The sequence below is a fragment of the Nyctereutes procyonoides genome, unplaced genomic scaffold (genome assembly GCF_905146905.1).
Source record: "Nyctereutes procyonoides isolate TBG_1078 unplaced genomic scaffold, NYPRO_anot_genome, whole genome shotgun sequence".
Classification (NCBI taxonomy): Eukaryota; Metazoa; Chordata; class Mammalia; order Carnivora; family Canidae; genus Nyctereutes; species Nyctereutes procyonoides.
The window spans coordinates 54,808,009-54,822,343 of NW_026575043.1; the positions used below are offsets into that span (position 1 = coordinate 54,808,009).

The window sequence follows — 14,335 nt, forward strand, 5'->3', positions numbered from 1 at the left end:
CAACCTTTTGCCTTTATAAACAATGCCAAAATATATATCCTTGACTTACTTGGGAAATTCATAGAAACGGAGCTGCTAAAATCAAAGGGTATTAACAATTTTAATTGTACATTGGCTCTGGAACAAGGGGTTTGAACTATGCAGGTCCATACTCGTGCAAGTTTTTTAGAGTACTATAAATTTATTTTCTTTTCCTTATGATTTTCTTAACATTTTCATTTCTCTAGCCTATTTTATTGTACAAATGGGGAACATAATGCATATATAAAATATGTTAATTAACTCGATGTTATCAGAAGTCTTCTCGTCAACAATAGGCTAGTTAAGTTTTGGGGGCCTCAAAAGTTGCATGTAGATTTTCAACTGCATGGGAGGGTCAGTGCCCCAACCTCTGGTTGTTCAAGGGTTAACTGTAGATATTGCTGTATTACCCTCCATAGAAGTTTGATTAATTTACAACTACCCCCCCCATCTTATATGAGTTTCCTCACATCTTCGAAATACAATTTATCAGGTTTTTAATTAAAATTTTTTTTAAGATTTTATTTATATATTCATGAGAGACACACACACGCACACACAGAGGCAGAGACATAGGCAGAGAGAAAAGCAGCCTCCATGCAGGGAGCCCAATGTGGGACTTGATCCTGGGACTCCAGGATCACCCCCTGGACCAAAGGCAGGGGCTCAACTGCTGAGCCACCCAGGTGTCCCTGTCAGGTTATTTATTTATTTATTTATTTATTTTTAAGATTTTTTAAAAAGATTTTATTTGTTTATTCATGAGAGGCACAGAGAGAGAGGCAGAGACATAGGCAGAGGGAGAAGCAGGCTCCCTGCAGGGAGCCTGATGTGGGACTCAATCCCAGGACCCCGGGGGGATCATGACAAGCTGAAGGCAGATGCTCAATCACTGAGCCACCTAGGTGCCCCCTATCAGGTTTTTTAAAGCTTTATTAATCAGATAGGTGAAAAATACCATTTCACTATATTAATTTGCATTTCTCTTTTCAAGAGTGAGCTTGAACATTTTTCTATATGAAGTCATGTGTCCTTCCTCTTCTACAAACTAACTGTTCAGGTACCTTGTTCATTTTTCCATTGGATTCTTGTTGGTTTCTTTAAAACTGATTTGTAAATGCTTTATATATATATCAGTGCAATTAACATTATATGGTGCAAATATTTTCTATCAATCATCACTGATCTTTACCTAGTTTATGCCTTTTTTTTTTTTTGGTTTTGGTTTTGTCTTAAGGTTTTTATCGTTGTTTGGGGCAGGGCGGGGTGTTTCTTTTCTCTATTTTAAGTTTACTTATTTATTTAAGTAATGTCCACACCCATTGTCAGGCTCGAACCCATGAACCCAAGATCAAGAGTTGCATGGTCTTCTGACTGAGCTAGCCAGGCACCTCATCTAGTATTTTCTTTTATATCTGTGGCTTTTATGTCATGCCTAGAAAGCCCCTTCCACTCAGATTATTTTTTAAATGTCTCCTATATTTTTTCTGTTATTTTTCCCTTTAACATTTTATTTATTTATTTATTTATTTATTTATTTATTTATTTATTTATTTATTTATTTGAGAGAGCAAGCAAAAGCATGGGGAGCAGCAGACAGAGCATACCCTCTGTTACTTGTTTTTCAACTTTATGGAGATATAACTGACAAAGTTGTGTAAGTTCACAGTTCCCTCATATATTGCAAAGTGATCGCCACCATAGTGTTAGCTAACACTGCCATCATGGTACATAATTACTGTTTTTTTGTGTGTATGGTAAGAACATTTAAGGGGAACCTGGGTTGTCAGTCAGTTAAGCATCTGCTTTTGGCTCAGGTCATGATCCTGGGGTCCTGAGATGGAAGCTTGCATTAGTCTCTCTGTTCAGTGGGGGGTCTGCTTCTCCCTCTCCCTCTGCCTGCTGCTCTTCCTGCTTGTGTACGTAGGTACGTAGGTATGTGCTCTCTCTCTGTCAAATAAATAAATAAAATCTTTTTTAAAAATTTAAGATACACTCTTTTAGCAACTTCCAAGTATATAAATATATAAAAACAATACTAGTCATTGTAATCACCATGCTGTACAGATCCCCAGAACTTATTCATCTTATAACCAGAAGTTTGTACCCTTGACCAACATTTTACCATTTCCTTCATCACCTAGCCCCAGGTAACCACCTTTTTGTCAGTTTGGCTTTTTTAGATTCCAAATGTAATAGAGATCTTCCAGCATTTATCTTTTTTGTTTGACTTACCTCACTTAACGTAACGCCCTGAAGTTTCATTCATGTTGCAAATGGCAGGGTTTCTTTCTTTCTCATGGCTGAATCATATTCCATTGTATTCATATACATTTTCTTTATCCATTCATCAATTGCTGGACGCTTAGATTGTTTCCGTATCTCAGCTGTTGTGAATAATGCTGCAGTGAATATGAAAGTGCAGATATCTCTTCAAAATCGTGTTTTCATTTCCTTTGGATATATACTCAAGTGGCATTGTTGGACCATATGGTAGTTTTGTTTTGTTTAGATTTATTTGTTTATTTTGGACAGCAAGTGCATGCAGGAGGGATGGGGAGAGAGAGAGTTGCAAGCCGTCTCCCTGCTGAGCTCTGAGCCCTACGCAGGGTTGGATCCCATGACCCTGAGATCATGACCTGAGCCAAAATCAAGAGTCAGATGCTTAACCACCCGAGCCACCCAGGTGCCCTATGATAGTTCTATTTTTAATTTTTTTAGGAAACTTCACACTGTTTTCCATAGTAGTTGCACCAACATACGTTCCCACCAACAGTGCACAAGGATTCCCTTTCTCCATGTACCCACCAACACTTACTATCTTGTCTTTTTGATGATAGCCATTCTAACAGGTGTGAGATAACGCCTCATTGTGGTTTCGAATTGCATATCCCTGATGATGAGTGATGTTGAACATCTTTCCCTGTACCTGATGGCCATTCGTGTGTCTTCTTTGGGAATATGTTTGTTCAATTCCTCTATGTTTTTAATAAGATAGGGATTTTTTTTGCCATTGAATTGTGCAAGTTCTTTATATATTTTGGATATTAACCCCTTATCAGATACATAATTTGCAAATATTTTCTTTCTATTCCTCTTACTTTTGTTGATTCTTTCACAGGGTAGAAGCTTTTCAGGTTGATGTACCCTCACTAATAATTTTTGCTTTTGCTGCTGGTGCTTTTGAAGTATTTTACACTCTAAAATGTGATTCTTTTATTAATTTTGATAGGAAGGAAAGATTTAGAGATCCAATTTTTTTTCTTTTTAAAGATTTTATGCATTTATTTGACAGCACAAGCAGGGAGAGTGGCAGAGGGATAGAAGGAGACAGACAGAGGCTCCCTGATGAGTAGGGAGCCCAATGTGGGGCTTTATCTCAGGACCCCGGAATCATGACCTGAGCCTAAGGCAGATGCTCAACTGAGTGAGCCACCCAAGTGCCCCTTTTTCTTTTTTTTTAAGTTTCTCAGTATATCTAACACAATTATTCAATAATCTCCCCCACACCATTATGAAAAGCCATCTTTTGTATACTAAGTGCCCTTAAGTAGTTGAATATTCCTGAATTATATTCTGTTTCCTGGATCTGTCACTTTATATCCCAGTAGGTTGCTGTTTTGATCACTGTACTTTTCTTGTAAGTCTTGTACTATCATTTTTATCATTTTTCTTAATCAAGATATTTAAGCCTGGAGGTGACAAGTTTGCAAATGTACTTTGAGGGATCCTCTAGAGATGACATAGAAAATTGGTTGTAGAGAGGAGACAGGCCCGTGGCAGAGAGCTGACATGAGAGATGACAAGGGCCTCTTTAAAAGCAGTGGGGCTGGGCAGCCCCGGTGGCACAGCGGTTTTGTGCCGCCTGCAGCCCAGGGTGTGATCCTGGAGACCCAGGATCGAGTCCCATATCAGGCTCCCTGCATGGAGCCTGCTTCTCCCTCGGCCTGTGTCTCTGCTCCCCCCCCCCCCCCCGTCACTCATAAATAAATGAAATCTTAAAAAAAAACAGTGGGGATGGAGGGGAGGGAGCACGTAGAGGTAGAATTGATGGGTCTCTGCCTGAGATCAAAGCGAAGGAGGAGCAGAAGATGGTGCTGGGTTTCTACCCTGTGCTGTTTGCCAAGAAGGGAAAGCTGTAAATTTGGTTGTGGGGATAGGAGGAGGAAATTCATTAGCTTACAGACATTCATATATGTTGTGGGCCGCAACGTGCCTGGGCCTGGGTCCCTGCCAGGAGACCAGTGCATGGGTGCATGGTTGTGTGTTGCGGTGCAGCATGCACTTTGGCTCACAGATTTATTTACCTTAGTTTGTCCATCCGTGATGCTCACCAGCTCCCACCAGCAGGTCTTAGTTTTGGGGGCCCGTCTTCCCCATGTCCATCCTACCCTCTGTTTAAGGAAATTTTACCTATCAAGATTCTGGCCAAATCCCATCTTCCAGAGAAGTCTTCCACAACCACGTTAGCCTTCATCAGCTGCTTTCACACAATCTTTAATTCAAAGTCATCCAAATGCTGCGACTAAAATCAACTGGATATGCTGAAACCTTAAAATACTTACGGCTCTGTGTGATTCAGGCTGTCCAAAGCATTAACTAAAATTGAACTCTCCACCTAGATTTCTCCCTGACAGCATGTGCTTGTCTTTTATCTCTTCTTTCTTTTAATTCATTTTCTTGCTCTTAAGGCTTTGTTCTGATTTTTTTTTTAATTCTCATTTTCCTTAGATCCATCTTTCTCTCTTGCTCCCCATTGCACTTTGTCTGTGGACTCTGCCAGGAAATGAACTGACAAAAGCAAAGTCTCCTTGAAGGCAGAAGCATAAAGCAGGGAGAGGAAGTAAGCAAGCAAAATGAAATTTCTTTCTAGCCCGATGCAGCCAGGAGAGATGTGAACCCTTGGACGTGAGTGTGTCGGTGTTGTGTTCCCACTGTGCTGCGATCTCTGGGAGAAGCACCAGATTCAGGAAGAGTCATTTCAGTTGCTGAGGCAATACAAACTCTGAGCTTTGCAATACTTCACAACATTTCATGGTTGGAGCCCAATTGTGTGTTTTCAGGTTGAAAATAATCTAGTTCCACCTTCTTTCTCTAACGGGTGGTAACTGAGGTATCCTTTGGAGTCGCAGAGTGGTGAGATTTTAGCTATTTGGTTAGTATCTGTTTCTGGAACCCTGACTCTATCTAATGGAAGCTTCCCCCCTGCCCAAACAATAGATGTGAGGTGCTTTAATTTTTTTTATTTTAAATATTTATTTATTTATTTAGAGCAGAGGGGGAGGGGCAGAGAAAGCGAGAGAATCCCAAGCAGACTCCCCATCATTAAATGCAGAGCTTGATATGGGGCTCAATCTCAGGACCTGAGCTGAAATCAAGAGCTGAAATCAAGATGCTCAACTGATGAGCCACCCAGGTGACCCCAAAGCAACATTTAAACAGGAAGATATCCTGCCTTAGGAGCAGGAGAAAGATGTAGTATAGCCCTAGGCCCAGGCTGCCCTCCTTACCTGCACATACACAGAAACTTGTGGCACACAGCTGGCCCGGCATCCCACACATGCCACCAGGCTGACAGAGCAGACCTCTCCATGCCATGCTGGCTGCACCCCAAAAGCAGTCTGAGATATTCCCAAGATTACCCAGCTTCGAGAGTAGAATCATTGCGAGAAATTCACATACTTTCTTTATGGCAGGACATGCTCCCCTTAACTAGATGGGGCTACCTTTTCCTCCTTCTCCTTTTCCAGGTGAGGCAGCCAGCACCTCTCAGGAAGCCCTACAGAGATCATAAAAATCCATGCCTCAGAGTAGAAAGAGCTCTGCCATCTCTGATTTTAGGTTCAAGTTCAGTGAACTTAAGCAAGTCTCTTTGAACTTCAGTTTTCTCACCTCCAAAATGGGCAGAGAAAAAGTAGTGGCTAATTATTGTAAGGGCTCAAGGTGTAATATTCTTGCACCTAGGCTGTACTAAATACCTAGTGGCTATTATTCTATCCAGGTGGTACAACCTCACTCCCAGGGGAGTCTAGTCATATGCCTCATTCTTGCTTCTCCAGGTGAGGTCCCCAAACAAATAGCAACGCCAGACTTTCTGAATTACACTCTGCATTTGAAGCAGGTCCTCAGGTGATTCCTTTGGACATTATAGTCTGAGAAATGTTATAGTCCTAGCTGGTCCCAGCTGGTCCTTAACCCTGGAGCTCCCACAGACCCAAATCTCAACTAAAGCACAGCCTCCTCTTTAGCCTCCATCACATACAAAACATGCACATGCCTAGCGAGCTTCTTACAAGCTGAGCATCATCTCATCCAATCCCCAAACTGTCTTGGAGGGGAAGTGCTGTGCTCTCCATTTCTCAAATGAGGAAACCAACTCTACCAGATGAAAAATGGCTTTCCAATGTCGTCCAGCTGGTCTGTCACAGAGCCAGGATTCAAAACCAGGCCCATTTGAATCCAGATCCATAGCTGATAAAGACTCTCTCTTTAACCAGACTCTACCTAGCCTGAGCTTCCTGAGCTTCCTTCTTGAGTAGCCCTTGAACTTGGCCTGTAAAACTGCAGACTCTCAGCACAAAAGATTTTTTAGCCTACCCTCCACCCCCACACCACCACATCAAAAGACCTGAACAAACACCAACATAGTTTCTAGCAACTCAAGGCTGCATCCCTAAAATGACCTCAGCCCCCAGGAAAGTGCTGCCTGAGAAAATTTAAGACTGCCCACAGGAAGGTACTCCGCTCCAGCCAACACCCCAAGAGAAGGCATTTATCTCCCAGTCTCTGGGAGACTCGGGACCCAACTTCAGTAAGCAAGTACCACTTAGCAGAACTCAAATGGGTTTCACGTGGACTAGCCCCCACTTCCTGCTTCTCATAGATCCACAGGAAATTCCCTGTACAACTGCCAGCACCCACCCCCTCTTCCCTTGAAAATGCCCACTATAAAAATGGAAGTTGAGGTCAGTGTATGCTGGATCCTCTTCCCTATCACAACAGTAACTTATTGATTAATGTCTATCCCACTGTAATTAGCGTCTGCCTTTGTCTTTGACAACTCTTTACTCTGTGCTAGCTAGTGCTGATATGATACAGAATTCCCAGAAGCCATTTCTCTACTTGGCCATCCTAGTTAAAAGAAATGCTGCTCCCATAGTACTTCTTTGACAGATGGTCACAGATTCGGACCTCGGGTTGCTATAGTCTGAGAATCCTTCATTTGTGTGCTCTGATGCCACACCCATCAGCAAAGTTGACAGAGGGTACAAGTCTGTAGCCATGTGGCAGCACAGAGGGCAGTATAAACACCGACTAAGATGTGTCAGAGATGTTCAGCCATTGCTTCCATTCTGGGCTTCCACAGAGTTTCACTATGACTGTAGAGGGGCAAGCTGCAACAGTCTGGCATGCCCACATTTTCCTTGGGGAGCTCTGCAGCCCTGGGGGGGGGTGACAGGCAGGGGATCTCTGAGCCACCAATGAAGACCCTGAGATGGGGGATATGTGGTGAGAGTACGAAGCCTGTTCTTTGAGATCATTTCCAGCAAAGTGAGGGAACCCCAGCCAAGTGAGGATTATTCTGAAGTATCTGAAATCAGGGCTTGTGGGAGCACTGGCGGCTTGCAGATGCCATGCCCACAAGTTGCTGCCGGGAGAATGAGGAGCAAAGAGAATGGGAAGGGCTGAAAGCCCCCATCAGAGTGATCACTCCTGAGGGAATCCTGAGGATGCTTGACTGTCACGGGATCACTGGGGAGAGTTCAACCCTACAGGAATCCACCCCTCAATGCTTGTCAAGAGTGGAATGGAGGGATGTGTGTTCAGTTGCTTTGGGAGAGAATATTGCTGTGAGAAGGAAAAATTGTTAGCTGTTATGATCACATGGTGTCCCCTTTCTCATAGCTAAGAAGAAGACAGGTCCAGCCATGTAGGTAAGGTGGCAAGATATTTAGTGTTCCACAAATAAAACCGGTCAGGCATGATCATTACCACACCAAGCTTGTTCACGCCCAAGGGTGCACCCGAAACCACAACTGACACCGATTCCAGAGAAGTACAATGCTGAGAGCATCATCCCATTTATTACTACATTTGGCTAACCACAAATGCCAATTGTTTGTTGAAGGTAGAAAAAACATCAGATTAGGACCAGGTTAGATTTCCTATGTTCTCTTGATCCTTTTCTCTATATCCTCTTAAGGCCTTGCCCCTACTTCCTTTTCTTTTTTTTTCTCTTTCTTTCTTTCTTTCTTTCTTTCTTTCTTTCTTTTCTTTCTTTTCTTTCTTTCTTTTTTTTTAATTTTGCTGGTGATTCTTTTAGAGCTGTATGAAATGTTAGGAAACTTCAAGCCAACTGTAATCCTCCTTTATTCCTCCTTCATTCTGGTGAACTTTGGAGAACATAAAGATCTTTTTAAAACTCACATCAAGTCCTATCACACCACTTTCTAAACTCACCACTTTGTTACATTTAGAATCCACACCAACTCCTGACCAAGTTCCTGGAGGCCCCACATGACCTGGCATCTCTGTTATTTCTGCTTCTCACCCCAGGCTTCCTGGGCTGCTCACCAGAGCCTTCTGGACCTCGCTTGCCTGTTCTCGTCATCCATCAGTGGCTCAAAGGTGTCTCTTGAAAAGAGTCCCCTAAGCTCCCAAAGTACCCAAACCTCCACCTGCCCAGCAGTACCTACCAGAGCTTTTTCAGCAGAGGATCTGAGGGAACCATGGGGCCTATCTATTTTCATCTCTGTAGCTGCAATACTTAATAAGCAAAGTTAGCCTTAGAGGCCATGTCACCAGCCCAGGCACTTCCTTTTTTTTTTTTTTTTAAGATTTTATTTATTCATGAGAGACACTGAGAGAGAGGCAGAGACCCAGGCAGAGGGAGAAGCAGGCTCCATGCAGGGAGCCCAATGCGGGCGGGACTCCATCCTGAGCCTTGAGCCTGGATCCCGGGCCTCCAGGGTCACACCCTAGGCTGAAGAGGGCGCTAAACCGATGAGCTACCCAGGCTGCCTGGCACTTCCTTTTTTTAAACCCCCGCCTCCCTCCTGTGGCTGGAGGCAAGAATTCTGCTGGAGTTTGCAAAAGATTGTATGCCAGGGTGGCTAGTGTTTTAAGAGCAATTAGTTTGGGGGTCTGAATTGAACTTTATTTTTCCAGAGCAGCAAGCAGTATGATTGAGGAGGGCTTGCCTCCCCAGACTTCGGGGTGGGGCACCAATCTCTGGTGGGCCCTTTCACAAGTCACCCGAGACTCTCCTGTACCCTGACGGCACAGGGTAGAGCTGTAGCTGTAGGATGTAGGTGCTCTTGGGGCAGAGCGTTGCCTTTGAGGAGGTCGAGTCTGCAGTGCAGCAGATTTGAACAGTCCCTGCCCACCTGGACTAACCAGGAAAGGGCACCTAGCTTTTGGCCACATCATCACAAATTATGAGATTAGCAGACTGGGTCCTAATAGCCAGTGGCTTATCTCTGCATGCCACTTGGGTTCATGGGTCACCTATTTCTCAAAGAACTCAGACCTCAAGCAAGTGAACATTTCTACCTTCCCCAATGAGAGAATATTACTCTCGAAATTGTGATGGCATGCCATCTGCCATCTCCCCTCCTGCCAAATATGACTGAAGCACGTGGCAGCGTGTGGAAGTTGTAGGGGCCCTCACACCCAGAGAGTGTGGGCCTTTGGTAACATCTACATGCGTGTCAGTGAAGTGGCTGATTCAGGACCTACCAGGGCTCATAGCATCTGCATACACACACACACACACACACACACACACACACACACACGTGTATAGGCCAATGCACTTGGTAGGATCCTGTGTAAACACAAGTATCAAGAAGGAATTTACCACTGAGACAGAGGGGCTCTGGTGTGAACCTTTATTCTCAATTCCTTTGGAGAACATTCACTAAGTCTCTCTGATGTGTTTTTTTTACTCTTTGTGTCCCCAGAAGCCTTCTCCAAAATAATATCTTAGTGTTCTGTGCTATGGACATTCAAATGAAGAAAATCAGATGCCAATGGCTTCGTGGTTTTGGTTCATTTTATTTTTCTGGGAGTGCTCTGGCCCTGGGTCCTTAGGTTGTGGCAGGCAGGGAGCCCGACATGGGACTTGATCCCGGGTCTCCAGGATCACGCCCTGGGCTGAAGGTGGTGCTAAACCCTGAGCCACCCGGGCTGCCCCATCACAGCAATTTCTAAAGCTGAAGCTTGCAAGGATGAGGAAGAGATATGGTTCGAAGGGCACACGGGAGGGCGGACGGACTGCTTGGAAGAACCATCAGTTTCACAAGGAGGAGTAGAAACAACAGCTCAGAACAGAGATGTGAGGTCCAGCTGGGCCACAAGCTCCATAAGCAGCCCCTGCCTGGTATGTGAGGTGTGCCCAGTACCTAGTGAGGTGCAGTGGAGGACTCAGTGGTGGTGGGGACTACAGGGGTGACTCAGGATGTTGTGTGAGCAAGTGCTCAGCGAAGCACAGGTTCAGAAACATGGGAACATAGACATCAGCCCAGAGGATGAGGAGCATTACCAGCACGTGCGACTCAGGACAAGGAGCGGCTTGTACTTCACTCAGGGTCACAGCCAGCTCTGTCTCCAACCTAACAATGATCAAGGCCGGCTGGGACTCTGGGGAATCGAGCTGCCAGGATCTGTCCTGGGTCCAGCATTCGAGGCAGGCCCTTGCAAACCTCCTCCGTATTTGGCCCTAGAGGACCAAGAAACCAGGCCCTTGAGCCTGGGCTGCCCTCCCCATTACTGAGGCCTCTCAGCTAAGGGGTGGAGGCTGCCCTGCAAAGAGCTGCAGAAGGCAGGGGTCGCCATGGCCATCGCACCTGCCCACAACAGATACTCAGGAAGAGCCGCTTAAGGAATTGTATCACACTTGGAAAGAAACCTCTTTTGGTTAGTTCCTTTGCTTACTCTGTTTGCCTGACAGCCACAGCAGGTGGGGCATAGCTAAGGCCGTGGAGCCCCATGGCCCCATTGCCCCACTATCTTGGACAGGAGTTCACCAGGCCAACAAACAGAAAGTTCAGGACTCTGTTAGTGTCCCTTTTATATTTTTGAAAAGCTGCCCAAATATTTGCAAGCAGAAGTAAAGCAAAGTTATTAATGTCAACGAGCCACGATTTCTGGCCAAATGAGGAAGTGTCAGGGTCTGTAGATAGCTCAGTTTGGAGTCCCTGACTTCCACCTCAGAACCCAGCCTATGCGAGGCCCCTCAGCCTCCTATCTTATTTCCTGCCACATCCACCCACAAGGTGGGTGGCTTTCTGCACCCGCAGCTGGGACTGCTCCCTCTCCACCCTCCTGGGTGATGGATGTCTGCCAGAGGCTTCCCAGAGGCCACATGGGGCTTCACCCCTGGACATGGGAGATGCAGCCAGAGACGTGCCCGGTAGACGCAGGTGATTTCCAGGGAGAAGATCCAGAACAGACAACATTCACGTGCACCTCAGAGCTAGTCATCACTGCTGTGGTGGCGGTTGCACAAGTAACTTCCAGGCATCCCTTTACTCCTGCGGTCCAGCCCACTCTGGGCAGGCCTGGCTGCGAGGCAGGAGCAGTTTTTTAGATCTGAGCTGGCAGCTGGCCCAGGGCTTCTGGAAATGAGGTAGTGGCTCTGAGCTCCTCACAGGCTAGCGAGGGTGCCCTGTCTGTTGCTGGCCCAGCCTCACATTGGCAGGGCGCCTGGGAGCAGGGTCAGGGTGCCGGAGCCCCCTTGTGGGCAATGGTTATTGCAGTGGGGATTCTAGAATCTGAAACTCACAAGCTATCCGAAAAGGTTGTAAGGGATTCTTTTATTTTTTTCCAGTTTTTTTTTGAAACTAAACACAATTATACAAATAATGTATCTCATTAGCAGAAAAGGTATACATTTTCAGATTAAAAAAAGGGAAGCTGTTCGTCTGCACCTCACCCGGAGCTGCCGATGGACCTGGTGCCAGAGCTGCCGACAGACTGGGTGCCCCTTCCCCACCCAGCCACCTGCCTGCCACCCGCCTGCCGCCCCGCCACCACCACACCCTTCTCCAACAGCCACAACACATTGAAGCTCCACTTCCCGGCCGAGTTCTCCGACCTTAGGGGCCACAACCACATGGCCAAGGTGCTGACCCCTGAGCTGTATGCGGAGCTGTGCCCCCAGAGCACCGAGTGGCTTCGCGCTGGATGACACCATCCAGACCGGCGTGGACAACCCGGGCCACCCCTACATCATGACCGTGGGCTGCACGGCAGGCGACGAGGAGTCCTATGACGTGTTCAAGGAGCTCTTGGACCACATCATCGAGGACCAGCACGGTGGCTACCAGCCCAGCTACGAGCATAAGACCAACCTCAACCCTGACAATCTGCAGGGCGGCGATGACCTGGACCCCAACTATGTGCTGAGCTCCCGGGTGCGCACCGTCGCAGCACCCGCGGCTTCTGCCTCCCCTCCCACTGCAGCCGCGGGGAGTGCGATGCCAGCGAGCAGCGAGCCATGGAAGCTCCGTCAAGCCTGGGCGGCCACCTGGCTGGCCAGTACTGTGCGGTCAAGAGCGTGACCGAGGCGGAGCAGCAGCAGCTCATCGACTACCACTTCCTCTTCGATAAGCCTGTGTCGCCTCTGCTCCTGGCCTTGGGCATGGCCTGCGACTGGCCAGAGGCCCGCGGCATCTGGCACAATGACACTAAGACCTTCCTGGTGTGAAAAAAAAATTAAAAAAAAATATCTTCAACGAGATCAATGAGGATCAACGAGGAAGACCACCTTCAGGTCATCTCCATGCAGAAAAGGGGCAACATGAAGGAGGTGTTCACTCGGTTCTACAACGGCCTCACCCAGATTGAAACACTCTTCAAGTCAAAGAATTACGAAGTCATGTGGAACCCTCACCTGGGCTATATCCTCACCTGCCCATCCAACCTGAGCACAGGCCTGCGGTCAGGTGTGCACATCAAGCTGCCCCACCTAGACAAGCATGAGAAGTTCCCGGAGGTGCTCAAGTGGCTTCGGCTTCAGAAACAAGGCACAAGTGGTGTGGACACAGCTGCTGTGGGTGGCATCTTTTATGTCTTCAACGCAAACCGCCTGGGCTTCTCAGAGGTGGAGCTGGTACAGATGGTGGTGGATGGTGTGAAGCTGCTCATCAAGATGGAGCAGTGGCTGGAGCAGGGCCAGGCCACTGATGACCTCGTGCCTGCCCAGAAGTGAGGCCCCAGCCCGCATCTGCCACCACCACCAGCCCCACTGCTTCCTAACTTATTGCCCGGGCAGTGCCCGCCATGCACCCCGCCGATGTTCGCCACTTGGCAGCTTAGCCCTTAGCCTCGTTGTAGAGACTTCTGTCGCCCTTGGTAGTATTTAATTTTGTGATGGCTAAGATGTTGCTGATGCTGAAATAAACTAGGGTTTCGGCCTGTAAAAAAAGGGGGGGAGTGGCTGGGGAGAAACAAGTGCCTGGCTCAGTCGGTAGAGCCTATGACCCTTGATCTTGGTTGGAGTTGTGAGTTCCAGTCCCACGTTTTGTATAGAGATTACTTAAGTGAATAAATAAGCTTCTTTTTAAAAAGGGAGACAGGGACTCCTGTGTGGCTCAGTCGGCTAAGTGACTCTTAGTTTCAGCTCAGGTCATGATCTCAGGGTCATGAGATACAGCCCTGCACCGGGCACCTTGTTCAGTGTGGAGTCTGCTAGAGATTCTCCCTCTCCCTCTGCCCCTGCTCCCCACCTCCAAATAATAAATAAATAAATAAATAAATAAATAAATAAATAAATAAATAAATCTTTTTATTTTTTTATTTTTTTATAAATTAATTTTTATTGGTGTTCAATTTACCAACATACAGAATAACACCCAGTGCTCATCCCGTCAAGTGTCCCCCTCAGTGCCCGTCACCCATTCACCCCCACCCCCCGCCCTCCTCCCCCTCCACCACCCCTAGTTCATTTCCCAGAGTTAGAAGTCTTTATGTTCTGTCTCCCTTTCTGATATTTCTCACACATTTCTTCTCCCTTCCCTTATATTCCCTTTCACTATTATTCATATTCCCCAAATGAATGAGAACATACACTGTTTGTCCTTCTCCGGTTACTGTGGCCAAGTTCAAAAAGGGTGTTGCCTGAGTTCTCCTCTGGGATTTTGATGGAATCTTGTCTCACATTTAGATCTTTCATCTATTTTGAGTTTATCTTTGTGTATGGTGCAAGAGAGTGGTCCAGTTTCATTCTTCTGCATGTGGATGTCCAATTTTCCCAGCACCATTTATTGAAGAGACTGTCTTTCTTCCAGTGGATCGTCTTTCCTCCTTTATC

General features: G+C 46.5%; 1 protein-coding gene across 1 annotated transcript; it reads left to right on the forward strand.

The window, feature by feature from the left end:
- Positions 1-1,018: 1,018 nt before the first annotated feature.
- On the forward strand, positions 1,019-13,745 carry LOC129507656 (creatine kinase B-type-like). The gene is given in 5 exon segments (XM_055322221.1): positions 1,019-1,081; positions 11,903-12,174; positions 12,176-12,444; positions 12,447-12,728; positions 12,771-13,745. Coding segments are annotated over 4 exon segments (1,221 nt in total). The 5' UTR covers positions 1,019-1,081; positions 11,903-11,968; the 3' UTR covers positions 13,235-13,745.
- The last annotated feature ends 590 nt before the right edge of the window (positions 13,746-14,335 follow it).